This window comes from Corvus hawaiiensis, chromosome 8 (assembly GCF_020740725.1).
Source record: "Corvus hawaiiensis isolate bCorHaw1 chromosome 8, bCorHaw1.pri.cur, whole genome shotgun sequence".
In the NCBI taxonomy this organism is placed as follows: domain Eukaryota; kingdom Metazoa; phylum Chordata; class Aves; order Passeriformes; family Corvidae; genus Corvus; species Corvus hawaiiensis.
Genome location: NC_063220.1, coordinates 4,626,960 through 4,646,963, shown reverse-complemented (window position 1 = coordinate 4,646,963; position 20,004 = coordinate 4,626,960). Strand labels below are relative to the sequence as shown.

Here is a 20,004-nt window from a genome sequence, read left to right as displayed (position 1 = left end):
ACTTGCCCCTACATCCAAACTTAGAACCCTTGTTCTCCGGGAAGGTTTTGTGCAGTTTAAAAATGATCGGTGTATGACCACAGAAGCTTGGCTTGAGTTTGTGTCAAAAGCCAAAAGATTACTTTTGATGAACTTGCAGAGCTTAAACATCCTGAATCTTGCTGCCCTGGTGGGGAGGGAGCACACCAAGGGATGAACAGGGGGAGAACAGAAAAAGATGAATGTACTCACTTTTACTGCACACGTTTTTGTGACGTATATTAGGACAGAAGACAAAGGGTTTCCATAAGCCCTTGGTTTGTTTCCCACTGTAGTCCTACCCTTCCACACGTCCAGTCACATTTTGCAAAAGAAAGGCACATTTTGCACCAGTCTAAAAAGCTACTTTGGCTCAGATACAGCTCAAGCCCAAGAAAGGGACAAATTACTTAAGTGACAGCAACAGAACTCCACAGCCAAAGAGGGATGAGATGGAAAAATGGGAGCTACTGCAACCACTTTTGATCTCTGCTTTCCCTGGATCAAAGCCAGGTGTTGTCTTCTTGTAGAACGAGGAAGCTGTAAATGTTGGTTAGCAAAACAAACACGTGGCCATGGAAATCAGAGAAGTGAGAGCAGTGGGGAACGCGGTATTGAGCTACAGAAAAGACAGATTGGGCTGCTGAGCTGCACCCTTTGGCATGTCTGCCTATAAATTCTGATGTTCTCCTGCATGAGGAGCTCCAAGGAGATGGCTGCCACCAGGATCTTGTCTTGGGTGGTGATGATAAGTCTTCACATCCAGGTGGATGCAGGTAAAGAGCCTCATTTCTGATCACCTTTGTAGATGTATTTCACCTTGGGCTAATGTTGAGATTTAATGGATAAAAGAGGATTTACCAGCATGGCTCAGCTCTTTTGAAAACCATAAGCAGGTCAAACCTATGAGCTGAGCAAATCAATGTTATCAAAACTGCTTAATGAATTTAATTTTTTCCCGTCATTTTTCGTAAAGAGCCTAGTAAAGGAAATTAAAATTATTATACTGCAAAGCCAATGATAACATTTTCCAATCCTCTATATTGGGGTAATGGATTTAAAGACTAATAAGTGTTTTCTGGACTAATTATATGTTTATTTTAAAGAGGGTGAGGTGTACTTGAACCATGGGGTTTATATCTGATTAGGTACATTTATACATCTAACACTTTTGTGTTTAACAACAGAGTGCCCTAGATAAAACAACTATGGCACATATCCCTGTTCCTATTATTATTATAATTATTAGACTATAATAGAAATTGCTCTAATTTTTTATTATTCTAATTTCCTGTGGGCTAATTGCCTAGTGTAATTTGATTTGGTTGCAGAGTCCATGATCTGCCTAGTCACTTTCATCCCTTACAAATACAGTCCAAACTCCATCCAATACAAATATTGGTGGGTCTGATGGGAGGGGGGATGCTTCAAACAGGGTGAAATAGGCTTTTTGTGTTCAAAAAGCACCTTCCCCCTTCTCCAGGTGAGGCTTCCCTGACTGAGCAGGGTGTCAGCCTGGTGCTGGGAGAGGCAAGACCTTTCTTTTTAAGCTGTTGCATCCCCTATGCAAGGATGGAAAAAGACCAAAGGTGTTGCCACAGCTGCTGTCTTTCCACCCCTTTCTCTTTCAGGTGTAAAGTTCTGGAGTGGACTTGACTTGAGCTAATGAACCAAAAGCAAAACTCTGCTTTCCCTTTCCATGCTCCCACAAACCCCCTCACACACAGCAGAAAGGAATAACATTCAGGGCTGTTTCCAGCTCAGGTTTTTAATGCCCTCATCACCTGCTCTCTCCATAAATATTTGAGGTGCAATTAGTGATACTGGAAACTAAGCTGGGATGTTGATGTTCAGCTGGAAAATACTGAGTTACTGTTTACCCCTTTCATTACCATCCAGCTAATTTAGATTTAGAGCCTTGCATGTGTGAGGAGCAGCGTGGTGGGATATGTTGGAAAGTTCCCTAATACCTGAATAAATGACACACATCCCTGTTAGGATCCCTTCAAATCTGTGAAGTTTGAGAGCCAGTGTTACAGGTCTTATCAAACATGTTATTAGTGAGGGTGTATTCCCACCTCTCAGGCTGTCTACAGAGCAGGATTTCTATCCCCAACAGCAGCTGGAGTTAATCCACCCTTGTAAATCAGCTGACATCCCTTGGCCAGTTCCACCAGGGGATTCTGTGCATGCAAACTTCCCATCCTCATTACTTAATTCATGTAATATTCCTTCAACTTTTTTTTTTGTCATTGTTTTTGTTTGTGTTGACACTGGCTGCAGCTTGGATAACAGCAGATTCTACAACAAGAATTCCTCTAACAACAGGTAATTTTAAAGTTATATAAAAATGTACATCATTCATAGAGTTGGCTTTGCTAAATATTCTCTCCAGGCTGATGCTTGCATTTGAAAACTCTTCTAGTCCAGTGGTAGCCAACCTACCAGTATGGTCAGTGTCCTTCAGACTGGGCTCCTGAATGCTGAATGCGCCCATATAGAATTCATATGGCAGCAATGCATCCACTTGAAACACAGCATATAATTGAATATTTGTTACTCCTCTCACAGAAAGAATGAGAGTCATCACTGCAATGAGGAGCTTAATTAAATCGCTGCTTGGGTTAAAACCTTGGGATAATAAAGCCATGGTAAAAGTGGAGGCTGTATAAATGCAGCAGTTTCTGAGTATCTCTGAAAGCGCAGAGCAAAGTTATCCACAGTTTGAACAGACAAATTTTGGCTGAATACAGGTTTGTAGATTGCTTTCCAGTGACCTACACAGGGACAGAGCAGGACTCTCATGAAATGCCGTTATTAATTCTGGTTATAGCTTTGGTGCTGTCTCCTGATCACAAAAACACCGGGAAAGAGATCACCTTTCTCCGTGTGCCAGAGCCCTGTCCTGAGGGACACCTTTGATCTCTTAGTGCCACCTGGAGGCTTTCCATCAGCCCTAGCAGGGAAAACCCTTCTTTGAGCCAGTTACTGACACCAGCTGCGGTTAGCAGCGTGGTAGTGATAGAAGCAGTGGTGTTGGAAGTGGAAGGGAAGGAGAGGTAGCTTAGATGAGGAGGGAATGTGAGCAGAACCTGGGACGGGGAGCTTTTGGAGACCACCTTTTTGCCTGCAGCTGTGCCTAATGAAAATAATGAGATGTGCAGCCTCCCTTGTCCCTGGCCTTGCTCTGATCACCTCCCAGATACTTTATATCATCTTCATTTCTGTCGAGGTTTTCATTGTTCTTGGTTTGGAGAAAGGGAGAAAGAGGCAGTTTTTTGCAGCCTATTCTCATATCAGCAGTAGAACCATCAACTCCTGATCAGGTCAGGTGAAACCAACAGATAGAATCAAACAATTGTTCCAGCTGGAAAAGACTTTTAAGATCATGGAGTTCAACCATTAACCCAGTAGTCCCACACGTTCACATGTCTACATGTGACACATTTATATGTCTTTTAAATCCCTTCAGGGATGGTGACTCCACCAGTGCCCTGGGCAGCCTATTCTTTCCAGGAAGGAATTTCCCCTTATCTCCAGTCGGACTTGAGGCTATGTCCTATCACTTGTTACTTGGGAGGAGGGTCACCCACCTGGCCACAACCTCCTTTCAGAGTAGCCGTAGGGAGCAATAAGGTCCCCCCCAGCCTTTTCTTGGGGCCCCACCAGCTCCCTTGACTGAATCCCATCCAGCCCCACAGATTTGTGAATATCTAAGTAGTGTAGCAGGTCACTGACTGCTTCCCATTGGGCTACTGAGGCTTCATTCTGCTCCCCATCCCTGTCTTGCAGCTCAGGGGGCTTGGTAACCTGAGAAAACAGGTCTCACTTCAAGGGCACTTGGCACTCTCTGGGCCAGTTGCAGTTTTTAGTGGGTTCACAAAGAGTTTTGATGGTTAATGGAAGAAAAAACTGCTGACATTTACTAAAATACACAGAAATGTGCTGGATCTGAAGTTTGTCGGCTACAAGTTGCTGGAGACTGAAACAGGGTTTGAGGAAGTTTCATGTTAAATTTGCTTTGTTGACCTTCACATATGCTATCACATTTTTTTCTTCTCTAGAAACAACAAGTCCCCCAGCAACGACTTACCCCACAACTTGTAAGTAGAATATATCAGATTATTACATTATATAATATGGTTTTGTTGTAGTATTTATTCTTGGGAACAAATTAGTATAATTTAAAAGCTCATGTTTTCCTTAGGGTGGGGCCAGGGATGTACATGAGAAGTAAATTATCTGGGAGGCAGGAATTTGGGGATAACTCTGCCCTCCAGCAACCAGTCTCCTTGCTAGAAAGAAAAAGATCTTCTGTCACCTGTGCCCTCCACTGGGAGCTTGACTCACTGGGGAAAGGGTAGAGACCACTGACAGCTCCCAAAGAATTTATCCTAATTCTCTTGCTCTCTCTGTTTTTTTTCCTGCTTCTTCTTCTCCACAGTTCCAATCATAGCTGATGGTGAGTCTGTCTGCCAGGGTTCTAGTCATGGCTTGGGCACGGGGACGGGATGTGCCTGCCCCTGCTACCCCAACCTCTCCATCCCATGGTGTGGGAGCCTGAGAAGGGGCTGCCAGCCCTAGGCTGTGCTGCAGGTGGATGCAGCCATGCCTAGAGAGGATGTGGGATGTCATTGCCTGGACCCAGAGCACTGCTGGCCTGACCAAGGGGTTTGTGTCTCTCAAAGAGCTGCAGCTGAGGCTGAGCGGTGGGCCCAACTGGTGTGCAGGCAATGTGGAGATCTACTACTTCGGAGCGTGGGAGAAGGTGTGTGGGTACCTGTGGGACATGCAGGATGCCGAGGTGGTGTGCAGGCAGCTGGGCTGTGGCTCCCCCCTCGCAGCCACGAACTCCTTCACCTCGAGCAGCTCGTACCTGTACGCGATCACCGAGGTGAACTGTGCGGGCTACGAGAACTACTTGTGGCAGTGCCCCTACCACTACCAATACCAGGTCTGTCACCACGGCGATGCTTCTGTCATATGCTCAGGTGGGTGTCTGTGTTTTGGTGGCATTTTCCTGAAGAAAACCCATCCGGGGTTGGTGTGAGGTGGGCTGTGTCCAGCCCTTGCTCCGTGCTCGGCGGGGCAGCAGCAGGTCATGGGTCCATGTCCCTGATGCAGGGGGTGGCATTTCAGAGGGAGCATCAATCTCATGTTTGCCTGGGAAATCTGGGGTTTGGACAACACTCCTGCGCAGAGCAGGGTGTGAGGAGAGGGATGGTTTTTAGTCAGGCTGTCCTCCCTGTGGGTCCCTCCATAACTTTCCATGAAATTAAAGTACGTGCTCCAAGGGGAGCCAAGCAGTCCAACTGCCTCACACCCTCTGGTTTTCTCCTTCCAGACTCAGGAATAACAGTGACTCCAACAGCAGGTAACCAGAGATTTCTGTTTATATACAATTTTCCATGGGGTTTTCTGCCTCTGGGGTGCTCTATGTAGGCTGCACTTACAGATCCTGGGTAATGTCCCTAACTTTCAGGTTTGCTTGGGATCCTTTGAGACTGAGCAGCCGACGTCTTCTGTGGGAGAGGTTTGGCACTGGTCTTCATGGTGCTGCAGTGGGAATGCCCTTGAGCAAGTGCTGGGGCACTTGGCACTGCAGCCATCTCAGTCCTGCCACATTACAGTGCTGACTGTGGGCTTTGGGTTTCATTGGGGTCCAGTGGGGTTCCCATTGGAGAGGGGGGACTCCCAGCAGGATGATCCTCTTAGGCAAAACACCGCTTGCTCACTTGCTGCTCTCTCTCTGCAGCATCAGCTGTCTCCAGTTCTACGTTCCCCACATCATGGACTGCAGGTGTGTCCAGAGGGCCTATGGGGTTGGACTAGCTTCTGCCCTCAGTTATGCATCATAGAATTACAGGATGATGAGTTTGGAAGGGATATCTGGAGTACATCTGGTCCTACCCCCTGGCTAAAAGCAGGATCAGCTAGAGCTGGCTTTCCAAGACCATATCCAGAGGGCTCTTGGCTATTTGCCACCTCTCTGGGCAACCTGTGTCTGTGCTTATCACCCTTGCAGCGAAAAAGTGTCTCCTGTTGTTCAGAGGGAACCTCCTGTGTTTCAGTTTGTGCCCATGGTCTCTTGTGCCCTTACTGAGCACCACTGGAAAGAGCCTGGCTTTTGGAGAGGGTTGACCCCCAGCAGGTTGTTTCCCTTAGGAAAATTGCTGGGAATCAACCCTGCTGATTTCACCCTGCAGCACCAGGTACCTCCAGCTCAACTTCCCCTGTCACTGACCACATTTAGGTCCAGAAGAGTTACAGAGTTTGGTTATCTCCTTCCCCCAGTGTCCCACTGGACAGCCAACCCCATGGATTCGGGTTACTGTACGAGCTGAGCACGACCCGTGCCCTGGGCTGGGGGAATGCAGGGGTGATGTTTTGGGGTGCCTCGGCGGGAGGGTCTCTGTGGGGCTGTGGCAGAGCCTCCTTGGTGGGGCCATGCCCTTTCTGACAGATCCTGGCGATGGGATAAGAGCTCTCTGCCCACGCCTGGGCTCTCCTCTTTTCCTCAGGGACCCCCTCCTGTGGGGGCTTACTTCAGGAATTGTCTGGCTCCATCCAGAGCCCAGGATACCCCAACTCCTACCCCAACAACGCCTACTGCGTGTGGCGCATCCAGCTGTGGGACCCGGCTCGCAGAATCCAGCTTCAGTTTACAGATGTGCAGTGAGTCTGGCTGGGTGCTGGCTGCGGGCTTGGGGGTGGCTTCATCCCCTGTTGAAAGAGTGTGCTCCACTCGTCGGATTAATTAATTACAAGAGATGGTACTATGAGACTCATTGGATTTATTGCTTAAAATTACAAAACTCATCAGTCTCAAAGCGAAAGATTAACCACACCTCCGAATAATGGCGACCAGTCACAAGATTTAGAGTTACATGGTAATTTATAACTTTCTAATCCAATAGGTACTTAAAATGACACTTTGTTTTGGATTCATGACCTATCTCCTGTGCTGCTTTTCACTGCAGTGCAGTTGTGTCTTAACCAACAGCTTGTCACATCACTTCCACACAGAGACTTCTATTATAACATCTAAATTCTTAACTTAAACTATATAAAGTCACATTATGATATTTAAAACCCTTCACCGAAAACACCCGTTTACCTATAACTATAGGAACACAGGCTTGTGATCCTCTTGCTTAAGGTTTCTAAATCTCTGTCAATTAAGCCAGATCTAGTCTTTTCCAGGGCTGTAAATCAAACCCAGCATTGGTTGCAGGATTTTTTACTCTTCTGTTTCCCACAGGCCCCATTGTGGGGCCTTGGCAGCCTCTGCCCAAGCACTGGGGCGAGGTGGGAATGGGGCCAGGTTGCTGGGCCTGCAGCTTGTGCAGCCTGTGGTGCAGGCTGATCTTCCTGCAGGCTGGAAAGCAGCACCTGCTCCTACGATGCCATCGAGGTGTACGACGGAGGGTACCCCCAGAGCCAGCGCCTCGGGCTTGTTTGCAGCAATGACCATCATGTCTTCAACTCATCCGGGCCCCGGCTCACTGTCCTGTTTCGCAGTGATGGCAGCGTTACCAGGAGGGGCTTCCATGCCTACTACTCATCATTCCTTGCCTTCAAGAGCACCATGGGTAAGACCAGAGCTGTCCTTTACTCTTTGCCAGGGCAGAAGCTCAAACTCAATCACAAAGAGCTTCTGGTGGCTCCCAACACCCTATGGACAGCCAGACCCTCTGACCCCAATGAGAGGCATCCTGGCTCAAGGGCATTCTTCAGGATAGTGATGCCTTTTCCTGGTCTTAAAATCAAGAAGGGGAAAAGGGATTTTACCTTGGTATTTATTTTAAGGATCCCTAGGTGCACACATCCAGGTCATATGCATTGAAATGCACCCCACTGAATATATCCCAAAAGATCTGGTATAGCATTGTAGGTTTTACTAATTAGCATATCTATCAAAGATTCCCCAATGAGAGGCTCAAGTGATCCCCCCTCCCCAAGGAACCTTCTCCTGGATGGTTCTATCTTAGTTTACAGAATGTGTTCTGGAGAGGACCTTGGGGTCTGGGGCACACTGATCCCTAGCTATGAAGCTTCTAAAATGTTTAGTCTCTCAGCTTGACAAACAAGTCCAAGAATGTAGGCAAAAAGCACTGGGAATACAGAAGTTGTAAAAAGGTATAACAGGGGTATAAAAGAAAAGGCAAAAAATCTTAATGGCATCAATAGGATGGCCATGAAGATGCTGCCAGACAGTTTCTTTGCCTGATGGACAGGAATGGGGCTCTCCCCACCTGCCCCCGTCCTCCCACTGAGCTATCATCAATTTTCCTGGCCTATGCTGTAGGCAGAGGAGTTGCTCAGCCCTGGAACACTCATTGCTGCAGAGGTCAAAGGCTACTTCTTGTTTTCCCAAAATAAAGAGAGCTGATGTTCTCAGCCAGAGTGCAGTGAGCTCCTTTTGGTAGCTGAGGAACTGAGGAGGAGCGAGGCTGGATGCTGCTCTCTGTCTGCAGTGCCAGGGTCTCTCTGGATGGCAGCAGGACCATCCACTTGACCGTCCCCTCCTCCCAGTCTGGTGTCACCAGCAAATATGCTGAGGGTCCACCCTGTCCCAGCCTGCTGACAGTGAATAAAGGTGATCAAGGCCATGCTGATGGGAGCTCTTGCACATGCAGAACACAAGCTGCACCCTGGGCTGGTGGGTGAAGGGGGAAGGCTGGGAGGTGCAGCCACACAGGGACCTGCCGTGTGTCCAGGTAGTGACTGTGGGTCTTGTGTTTCAGTGTCCCTCCAGGAGCCCGTCTGGGGAGGGGTGACTCCCAGAGGGCAGCTTCTTTTAGGCAAAATGCTGAGTGTTCACCTGCTGCTCTCTCCCTACAGCTCCCAGTACTTCCAACTGGAGGACCACCCTGTCATCAGCCTCAGGTAGGTTTGGAGTAAGTTCTTCAAGGTTATGAATTGGATATTTATCAGCATTCTTATTTTGAAACAAAACTATTTGATTTTTTTTCCTCTTCCCTCTGGTCATTAGCAATTAGAGGTTCCTCTTTCAAGGAACAACTGATCTCCAGAATTCCAGCCTCAAAAACTGTGCAGTTCTGTGGCAAATATTTGTGTCCTGCTAGTGCAGGCACTGCACATCAGCATTATAAAATCTATTCAGTGTGCTTAGCATCTTCTAATCTGCATCCAGATGTATATGAACCTAACAGAGAGACCTCTGAAGCTGATAGAAGTCACTACATTTAGACATAAACTTCACACAGACATACTCCAAGAGCAACCCTAAAGGTGCATACATATGTTTTTCTTCTTGAATTTTTCTCTGCAGAAGATTATTCTTGTGGTGGCTTGCTTTCCTCTTCTTCTGGTACCTTACAGAGTCCATTTTACCCCAGAAATTATCCAAACAATGCCAACTGTGTGTGGGAAATACAAGTAAAGAACAACTTCCGTGTCATACTTGTATTTGCAGATATTCAGTAAGTAAGAATTTATTACTTGGGAAGATGAATGTGTGGGACTGACAAACTGGACTTATTAAGCAAAAGTCTACTTGATCTCAAGGATCTTTTTCAAAGTTTTTAGTATGTCTGGAGAGGAAAAATATGTTCACTTTTGCTTATTTAGTCAAAAACGTGGCTGGCATCTACTGAGACAAAAATTGGAGGCTGTAGTTTCTGTTCCAAAGATTTGACAGTCATATCAATCAAACGTATTCTTCTGCTATAAAGAGTTAATCTGAGCAACAAACCAAACCAAACCAACAAGCAAACAAAAACCAAAGAACATAAAAATGAAGCATTTAAATAAATAGTTATGTTTGTTTCCCAGGATGGAAGGTGGCAGATGCCTCTCTGACTACGTGGAAATCTATGATGGGCCCCTCCACACCTCTCCTCTCCTTGGGAAGATTTGCTCTGGTTATTACCACACGTACACATCATCCTCAAACCTGCTGAGCGTCCGCTTTCACAGTAACTCTCGATACACATACAGAGGCTTTCAGGCCAGCTATCATTCCACTCCAGCAGATGGCAACACCAGTAAGTTCATCTTTAAAGCAGAAACATGCTTTTCAGCTATTTTCCAATTCAGTGGTTGTTAATCTTGTTAACGTTGTTTTAAATTCGATCTGTAGCGTTTTCATGGAGATTCGAGTCCCTGGTTTGGATTCTGATCTCCTTCTGCCACATCAGCTGCTTCTGCAAAAGACATTGTTTGTTGAATCCATTACTAACAACCTCTTTTGGTCACGTCACTGTGTTGTAACATACTTTCTTTGCCATCCACTAGCACTGCAGTGTTTGCCAGACTACATGCACGTAGTCGTGAGCAGATCCTTCCTTCAGTCCCACGGTTACTCTGCTTGGAATCTCACCCTGAACGACCCCTTTTGCACACCCAACATTACATCAGAGTATGTGACATTCCACGTTCCATACACTGGCTGTGGCACTGTCAGAGAGGTAGGACTGAATGTTTCAACAAAATGGGCAAATTATGGGAGGATATAAAAATTCAAACAGAAGAAGTTGCTTTGAAAAGCAGCACAAATTGAAACCTACCTGGGATTTTCAGGGACTAGAAGTGTCCTGGGGATTACGGGTTGTCTCCCTCTCTCCTGAAGGACAAGCTTTATTAGCACTTGCATTTCCTGCCCCTGCTGCCAGAGCATTCTCTTACAGCCTGTTATCAACTTCCAAAGGAGTAAGCTGTGGAAGGATACAAATACTTGTCATTTTCAAGGTCCAAGGCTGAGTGTGATGGTTTAAAAGGTCTCAAAACTTTCACTAAATATGACTAATAATGTCGTAGCCAGATTTCAGCTTCAATAATATGCTGGACCTGAACCTTCACGTACTTAACGTTGTACAGGTTGCATTTAATTCAGTTATGTCTGCATTTATTGTGAGTAGTTTTCTAGGCCAAAATTGTGGGCACTGAATATTACATGAAGATCACAGATTCTTATCCTGAGAATAGAAGTTACTAGATTCAGACTTTTCCATGTCAGATTTTCCGGGAAATAATGTTTTTACAGTGCACATTGCCATAAGGATACAGCAAAGTTTAGAATGTATAATAGAGTACCTGACTATACAAATTAATTTTGCATTTTATTTTGTGTGCCAAATAGGGAAACAACGACACAATCAGCTATTCCAACGTTATTAGAGGGTCCTCTTCTAGTACATTAATCACAAGAAATAGAAATCTTCGCTTGCGTATCAACTGCAAGATGCTCCAGAACACTTGGGCACAAACGATGTATGTCGTGGGCGACAACTTTGAAGTCAATGAAACTCAGTATGGCAGATATGATGCAAGCCTCACATTTTATGACTCCTCAGACTTCTCACGGCCAGTGTATGACTCACCCTATTATGTCAACATCAACCAGGATTTGTTCCTGGAAGCTTCCCTGCACAGCCCTGATCCTTCACTGGAGTTATTTCTGCACACTTGTGTGGCATCTCCCAGTCGCCACAATACTACAACAGGAGTCCACACTATAATCAAGGATGGGTGAGTTCTCATGCATTACAATTACAGATACAACTGCCTTTGAACTCCTGTATCTCTCATTAAATATTTTTTTTAATTTAATGGAATAGTGTGAGTACAGCACACATTAATGACAGCTTCTAACTGATTAATTAAGGGCATTCAGAGTTTACTGGGAAAAAAGGGATAGATTGACCCAAAATATAACACACACACCACAGCTTAAAATAACAAACAGACTAAATGGCTACCGCCAGTTCACCATGGATGATGATGATGATTATTATTATTATACTACAGATAACAGTGACATACCTCAGGTAAGGTTAATTTACCTTCAGAAAATCATATAAGCACCAGGTATCAGACACACAACAAGCTGAGGAAAGGTAATGTGGTTCAATTCTGCCAAAGAAAGGCATTTTGTTTTTCCCACTTGCAGCTTTCCGAACCGTTTTCAGTATGTTTAAAAATCTCTTCTCATGTCGTGTGTTTTATTGTGTGTAAATGGCTGACTGCAGTGTGTACTCATGAGAGGGGTTTCTGTGTTTCTTTTCAGGTGTGTGAAAGATCCTACCTATGCTACATTTTACTCACCCCGCAGACACACCCTCCGGTTTAAATTCAATGCCTTCCAGTCCATTCGGAACAATCCAGTGGTTTACCTGCAGTGTCAGCTGGTGGTGTGCAGGGCCTTTGACCATTCTTCCAGGTGCTACCAAGGCTGTGTTAAAAGGTCCAAGAGAGAGGCAAGCTCTGACCAAGAAAGTGTGATTGCTGTTGCTGGCCCAATACAGCTTTGGGAACCTGGTTCTGAGATTAAGAATGAACGTGAATCTGAATAAAACTGTCTCCTTTGACAGATAGCATCTTTAAATGCCAATTGGATTCTGGAAGAAACTATGCTGCTAGATTGCCAGAAGCTCTAGAATAAATATTAGGAATGTGCTTACTGACTCATGCCTGTTAATCCCACTTCACTTCGGTCATCATTCCCATATAACAAAAATGCTTCTTTAGCAGTTCTATGGGGAGTCAAATTTGTGATCTTTAAGCTTTTTTTCATTGTTTGCTTTCTTAATGGTAAAACTGAAATGTTTAAATTGCAGTTTAAGTTCTATAAACAAGTTCTATTAATATACACCTGAGTCTGGATGTTATCAGAGTGCAATAAATTGGTTAATCTTTAAATCTGGTCTAGAATGCTATTTTCCCCCCACTTATTTTTGTTTTGGACATAATACAATGAGGGATAAATCATGACCAGGTCTTTTTATCTTTCCCAGAACTGAATTATTTTGTCATCCAGGAAAACATTAATTCAGCTGCTGTTCCATCTGATGTTTCTCATGCATCATTTAATTTTTTGCTGTCAGCCCCTGGCAATTCACAGAATCATAGAATATCCTTAGTTGGAAGGCACCCACAGGGATCATGTAGTCCAGCTCCTGTCCTTGCACAGACACCCCAGCAACACCACCCTGTGCATCCTTGGAGCTCTGGCAGCCTCGGGGCTGTGCCCATTCCCTGGGGAGCCTGTTCAGTGCCCCAGCACCCTCTGGTTGGATACCTTTTCCTGATATCCAACCTAACTCTCCCTGACACGATTTTAGGCAGTGCCCTTGCATCCTGTCACTGGTCACCAAAGAGAAGAGATCGGTGCTGCCCCTCACTTCTCCTCATCAGGAAGCTGCAGACTACAATGAGGTCTCCCCTCAGTCCCTGTTTTCAATCTGGTTGGGTTTCTCTTGAAGCATGAAATGAAAGTAATTCCGTACCAGATTATGCAAACCTTGGTAAACACCTGATCACATCAGCTGAGTAATTTGGTGGATTGAGCAATTTCCTTTTGCATTAAGTAATTTCATTGATGATTCAAGATTAAAATCCAAGCCTGACAGGCTTTCTGTTGTGGCTCACTTAATGAAAAGAGGTAGGCTTGACATAACAATTCAACACTGAAGGAAGCCAAAAGACCGGGGAGTTTAATAGCCCTCAAATTGGCTGCCACCCTGCAATATTAGACTCTTATCTTATCATGGTACATGAACCATAAACTGCTTCTTCTCAAGATCTTGAGTCTGCCAGTGAAAAATACAGCCAGATCTGCTGTGAGATCAGCACAGCATAACACCTTATGTGTGTAACACCCTATGTCTGTCACCCTGAGTGCCGTCACGTGGCATGTACAGGACAACCGGGGAATCAGCACTGCTGAGGCACCTCAGATTCTGGGTTCAGTTTTGGGCCCCTCACTGCAAAATGTCACTGAGGTGCTGGAGCATGTCCAGAGAAGGGCAAAAGAGCTGGGGAATGGTCTGGACCACATGCTTCATGAGGAGTGGGAGCTAGAAACATGTTCAAAACTTCCCAAGCGAAAAAGCCTTAGAACAGACTTCAGTGCTTATTGTGTGTCACTGTGAGGAAGTAATTGCACACAGCTGGAGGGAATTTTTCAGTGGAAGGCTCCTGAAGGTGAAGAGGGCTAGGAGATAACATGGACTGAGGCTTCAACTGGATGAAAGTTCAATGATTCACAAGTGTTTAATATTTGTGACTTAAGTCTGTGGAGTAGCTCATGGCTTCTGATGAATTTCTGTGATCATGCAACTATAACCTACATAACTGCAGCAAAACCCCATGTGTCTCTATAATTTCCCCCTCTATTTAATACTAGAATGAATAGAAAACATATCAATGTCCCCAGAGAGGTATTTACACTGTCATATTTGCATTAAGGTCTGAAGTTCCTCACCATTCCTTGGCTATATATAATGAGTCTTCTCCAGCTCTATATCAAATCTTAAGTTTAGAGCCAATGGTGCAGTCACGATAGTGCTCTTAGTAAATGCAAATTATGATTATTAATAACTGACATCTACTCTCACATTTTCTTTTTTAACCATGCTTCCCTTAAGTACTCCACCAAATCTCCTATGAAAAGGCTTGTGCTAGCATTTAGTTCTCTTTCAAGGCTGCTGATCAGTTCAGTAAAAGCCCATGTCATTATTTCTCTTAGCTCAAGCTCTTGGTTCAAAATTACACCAATCTGCCTACACTGTGAGGTGGCAGCTACAAAGAGAATAACAGAATAAGTCAATGGCCATTGTCTTTTTCTTTTTGAAGGGATGACTCACCCGTCCTTATGACAAGACAGAGTAGATTCATTGTTGTATTCACATGGACCAGGGAACACCAAAGCCAGAGCTGCAGCACAGTGAAATCCTCAAGAAAAGCATGTAGGTCAGGGATGAGGACAGGATACAGCAGGGGACGAGATGTATGAGATTCTTACAGCACATAACTTGCAAACACAATGCAGAATCTTTTGAGAGCACTTCGAACATTACTATGGACCTGATCTGTCCTGGGAACATATTTGTTGAGCTTGATGTCAGTCTAATAAATCTGAATATCAATGAAAGCCACAAAAATATATTTTATATCCCCTCATTTTAAGATGTCTTCACCACCTTTCCCCCCTTTTGTTCTTTCTGTTATATTTAGATAAGTAGACCAATACAAAATTCACCTCTAACAAGAGATGTTTGCTGAAGTGCCTGGGTTAGTTAGGCAAGCCTTGTCAATCCTCTCCAGCAGGCTGCAAGCACTTGGGCAGCCAGTTACTGCAGCCAGTGCCTGCCCATGAATTATGGTACAGCCAACTTCTAGGCTCTGTTCCTTACATGAATTCTTGGTTATTTATATAAGAGCAAGCACAGCGTGGAGCCCACTAGGCAGACCTTATCACTGTATCACTGTCTTTGAATTCTAAAGAACAAAACCTGCTGCTGGGCAAGCCACGGCCATGCTCCAGTTGTGCCAGGCTCTGCAGGAGGGTGTGGCACAGTCTGGCTTAGCCTTTGGGAGTTTTCTGGTGTGGAGGCTGAGGTATGTTTGCCCTCAATATGCACCGTCATTGTGAAATTTAGAAACGGAGACCTTCATTCGAGCTGTATTTCAGCAAATATCTTCAGGATGGATTTCGAGAAGTGTGTCTGAGGCCTGATCATGCAGAGGAGAAGGTAAACACTTAACTGCCCCAGTCATTTACAAAGAATCTGGGAGACTAGTTGTAGTAGAAAAGTTATGCACTTAACTTATTTGAACATTTGCTAATTCAAATATTTAATTTTAATGGTTTCTCTTGACTCACAGTTAAATGTCAATGCATAGTTTCCATCATGCAATATTTAATGCAGCAATATATGTGTAAAACTGGTTCCATTTACTGTGGCAAAATTAACTAACTTCTCTTCCCTGTCTACAAATTGCTATAGAAAGCCTAACAATGTGGGGGGTAAGGTGAGGTATATTTGTAATTGTCTTTGCCCACTCATTCAGTAAATATTGCTGCCTCAGATGATCAGATGTAGAGCACCATAAAAAGCACACTGGCAGAAATTATATGCCCAGTTGGGTGGGGAAAAAATAAAATGTGAAAGGAAATGGCACATACTACACTTTGTATTCTATCTTGCTACAGGTGTGATTCAGAGAAAATAAAACATGCAGCTCAGAAAACTAGATTGTGCTGCACTGAGTGCTGGACTGCAGATAGGAAGAAATTTGTTCATTGGTAATTTTTTCTTTGGTGCAGACTTTAATTATTAAAACTGCACATTCCTAAGATAAACTGCTTGACACTTTTAGATCTTTGATTAGTGCAAGGAAGAATGGCATAAGTATTAAGAAGTTTAAAGACTTATGATAGATACAAACAAAAATCTAGTTCTACTTTAAATGACAAACCAAGGCACACATTTTTTATACAAAAGGTATAAATTACTGGGGCCTTCGTCAGAGAAAATATAAAACCAGTAATCCTGACTTTTTCATTATGGCTCTTTGGGTTTTTTCTGGTTTTTAACTTCGAAAGAATAAATTCCTAGAAGAGATAAAGCATGGAGCAGCACAATGTAGACATCTACTGTCCAGGGAATTTCTGGGAAGACTTTGCATAAGCTGGGCTGAGTGGGGAAATTATTAAAACCACTCTTGGCTGGAAATGTAGACTTATGTGTTTGGGAATCACGACCTTTAGTACAGTTGGCTTCTTTAGGATGAAAAACATTACGTAAATTTAATGTGGTTTTTTTCTGCCTTAGAACCACAGGTGTTTCTCTGCACATAAATAGACCTGAAACAAAAGTACTGTGACCACAGCCATATCACAAAAAGGAATTCTTACTGTATTAGCTTTTGAATGTCCTTAAACACCGTACATACAGAAATTTACTACCAATATTTTTTAATCCACTAACATTCCAAGTAAATATAGTTTATTATTTTTTAAAGTAGTTAAATTCAGCTTTTTCTTTGCACTTCTTTGTTTAACCAGAAGGAAAATTGCTTTAATTTTTTTTTTTTTTTAAATTTTGATAATTTCTGGGAGGTATATAGGATGAACAAAAATCTTTGACAAAGATATAATATTGTGGCCAAAGAATTAGTTTCAAATATATTTTCAAAGCTCATGGGTCATTAAAAGTCTTCAGAAATAAGTAATTCTTGTCAAGTTGTGAGAACAAAGGAAGAAATATGGAGGCTGGCTAAAGGCAGACATAGAAACACATTCTTGAAAAGAGCCAGAATGGATAATATCATTTAGATAAAATGGTGTGTAGAAAGGTCAGTTTCAGCTTTCTGGAGGACTTTGATGTTTATCGGTTTGTATCAGCTTTAAAGTATCATAAAACCTGGGCAGGACATTATAAGCGGATTGGTGTTGAAAAGTAATCACTGTGAAACTGCTAAATGACTGATTTCTTTCCTGTTTCTTGCTTTTAAATAACCTTTCATGCAGATAGAAATGCATATTATGTCCCTCTATACTTCCCTTGGGTTTATACGAACATCATGAAACACCAAAAGCAGCACAACACCTCTGATGGATTCTCTCTTGAGTACCAGTGGCTTTTCACTCATTTAGGTATTTTTGCACTTGAAGAGCTGACTTTCCTTTTGCCATTCCCTTTGGCAACTGGCGGTATAATTTCCTTCCTGCTGGTCCTTCTGGCTTAAAGGCAAGGTCAGGGCAAGAAGGTGAGCAGATGGTAACACTGAAGAGAGTTGGAAGTCTAGGAACCAAGCTGCTTTCTGCATTCACACCTCTTTCAGTAGCCATTTGCCCCATTCTCTCAGTAAAACTCAGAAAGGAAACAGGCATATAATGAACACTAAAGCTAAAAACACTTCTAAGAACTAAGGGTGATTTGAACAGAGGAGCAAAAATGGGGCTGGAGGTCAAAAGCCAGGTTTGAGGATCAACTATAAAGCAGTAGGAAAGAAAAAAAGTACAGGGTCGCTTAAGGCAGGAGCAGGCATGGTCCAGTAAGAAGCATCCACTAAGGTTATTCTCACACTTTTCTCCCAGAAACCCTTCAAATACAGGCAGTTCTGACTGTTGGGGACCTTCATTCATTATGTCACCAAAATGCATGTGTTATGTCACAAGGGAAGTGCAGGTCTGTTCATACAAGGGGTTTTGAGGACATGAGACCCGGGACATCACCCAAATGTCAGACACAGACACAGGTGGTGTACAGATTGATTTCACCTGCTTATGGCTTTTCATAAGATGCCTGATATTTATTTTTTCCACTTTCTTAGACTGAAAACTGAACATTTTTCCTTTTGTGGGGATGAAGCAAAGGAGACTAAGAGTAAAAGTCTGAGTGCTGGGTGCTCCCCTGGTGAGGTATTGACCATCTGGTACAACACAAAATGAATAGGGACAGATTTAGGAATTGAAGTCCTGCAGGGCATTCCTGGGCAGATACAAAGAGATTGATTTTGTTCAAGTTCTCTCCTGCAAGAAGCATATGACAGAAAACCAGTCCACAGATCTATAACACAGAGAGTTATTGTAAGTAAATCTTCTTATTCCTTTGTGAAAGAGAAAGAAAATGATTGATCAATGAACATAGCAAAACTTTCCACAGTGTTTAACAGCTCTAAATGCCACTAAAAATGACAACTGTGATTGAAAATTCAACAGTTTGAAACTTCATTTTTTATTGAAATTGCATAGAAAACATTTGGGTTTTAATCCATCTATAACAATACAATTTATTGAACACTTGGTCCAGCAAGTAGCTGACTGTAGAGGGATTCCTTGTGGAACAGGGGCATATGATACCCCTGGAAAAATTGGACAACCCAGGGTTGCTGAGGAAAAACCCCTGAACTGGCCCCTGGCTGCAGGCAAGCCTGGAAAGCACCTGGCTGCAGGCAGCTCTGAAAGTCCTTGGCAAAGCAATACACTGGTCGTCTCCCCCACTGATTAGAGGCCATCTAGAAGGACAGGGAGTGAATCTTTGCAAAGTAGATATAAGCTTGTGTAGTTAAACAGTAAACGGAGAACGATATTCAAATCGTATCAGTGCATGGGTCGTGACTCTGGCCAGCTCTCCAGCACTTGGTCCCTAAAGCTGACCTCTGAAAAAACATGTTATGAGTTAATTGAGGCTGATATTCTTAGACAAATATCTTCAGGTTTCCTGTGCCTCAAATATTTTGATTATAGTAAGACAAATTTGATCCCACATATTTTATCTCACTGATAGGTGGTCAAGAGCAAAGGTAACAGTTTCATTTATTCCTGATGTAAGAACAGCAATGGATTGCTGATCTGCTGCCAGGAATTCAGTCTCATAACTCAGGTTTTTTGCAGACTTTTATGGCACTTTATTTTGCATAAAACTTCCTGCTGCTCTGATCTCAGTGTGTGCAATAGATAAGACAGAAAATGTGAGGCCCATTTTGTAGAGGACATTGGAATTTCAGCCTCTACAAATCAAAGGTGCCTGTTATCAAGGCATAGATCCTCACGTAAGTTAAAGAACACTTACTGGAAGTGCCAGAAATGCACCAGTAAGCTGAAACTGGTGAGGCCCAGAAAGAAGCCTGAGGGTCAATTTGTGTTCATGAACCATGCTAGCAGATTTAATTATTGTGGATAAATTTTAACCACTGTGTATTTAGTCCCCCTCTATTCTTGAATCTTCTTGATATCATCCATAAATTTTCTGTCCACAGTGTCTCAAACCAGCTATGGCTGGATGATCAAGAGATCCTCAAGTCCATCCCTTTGCTCAAAGCAGGGTCAGAGAAAACAAGTTGTTCAGGACTGTACCCAGTTGGTCTGAATATCTTGAAGAATTGAGGAATCTATAAAACAGTTTGGCAACCTATTCCACTGCTTGTCCACTCTCACAGTGAAATTCTCTTTTCTTGTGTTGAGTTTATTGTACTTCAGTTCATGCTTATTACTTCTCATCCTGCCACCAGGCACCACTGAGAGGAGTCTGGCTCATTTCTCAAGAATCTTGAGGCAGTTGTGACTCCATGCCCCCCTCCCAATGACAGTGTGTGATCACTCCACTGAGCACATGGTATTGTTTTTGCTCTTGTCAGGCAGTCAGGAGCAGTAGAGCTGTGAATAGCAATGTTCAGGCTTCCATTTCTTTATTAACATCTGAGTACAATCAGTTGTATTTACCATTGTCCTCC

General features: G+C 43.6%; 1 protein-coding gene across 2 annotated transcripts; it reads left to right on the top strand.

Moving 5' to 3' along the window:
- The first annotated feature begins 614 nt into the window (after window positions 1–614).
- LOC125329554 (deleted in malignant brain tumors 1 protein-like) lies at window positions 615–12,681 on the top strand. Of its 2 annotated transcripts, none has more exons than XM_048311699.1 (15): window positions 615–794; window positions 2,296–2,346; window positions 4,083–4,121; window positions 4,463–4,480; window positions 4,707–5,009; window positions 5,363–5,392; window positions 5,774–5,818; window positions 6,540–6,693; window positions 7,396–7,610; window positions 8,863–8,907; window positions 9,314–9,464; window positions 9,817–10,028; window positions 10,279–10,451; window positions 11,123–11,511; window positions 12,050–12,681. In XM_048311699.1, exons 1-15 carry the CDS (start codon window positions 701–703, stop codon window positions 12,333–12,335), a joined length of 2,205 nt encoding a protein of 734 aa, XP_048167656.1. In that variant the 5' UTR covers window positions 615–700; the 3' UTR covers window positions 12,336–12,681. The 2 variants fall into 2 exon arrangements, with proteins under 2 accessions (XP_048167656.1, XP_048167658.1); XM_048311701.1 differs by having other exon boundaries at window positions 617–794; window positions 2,302–2,346.
- The last annotated feature ends 7,323 nt before the right edge of the window (window positions 12,682–20,004 follow it).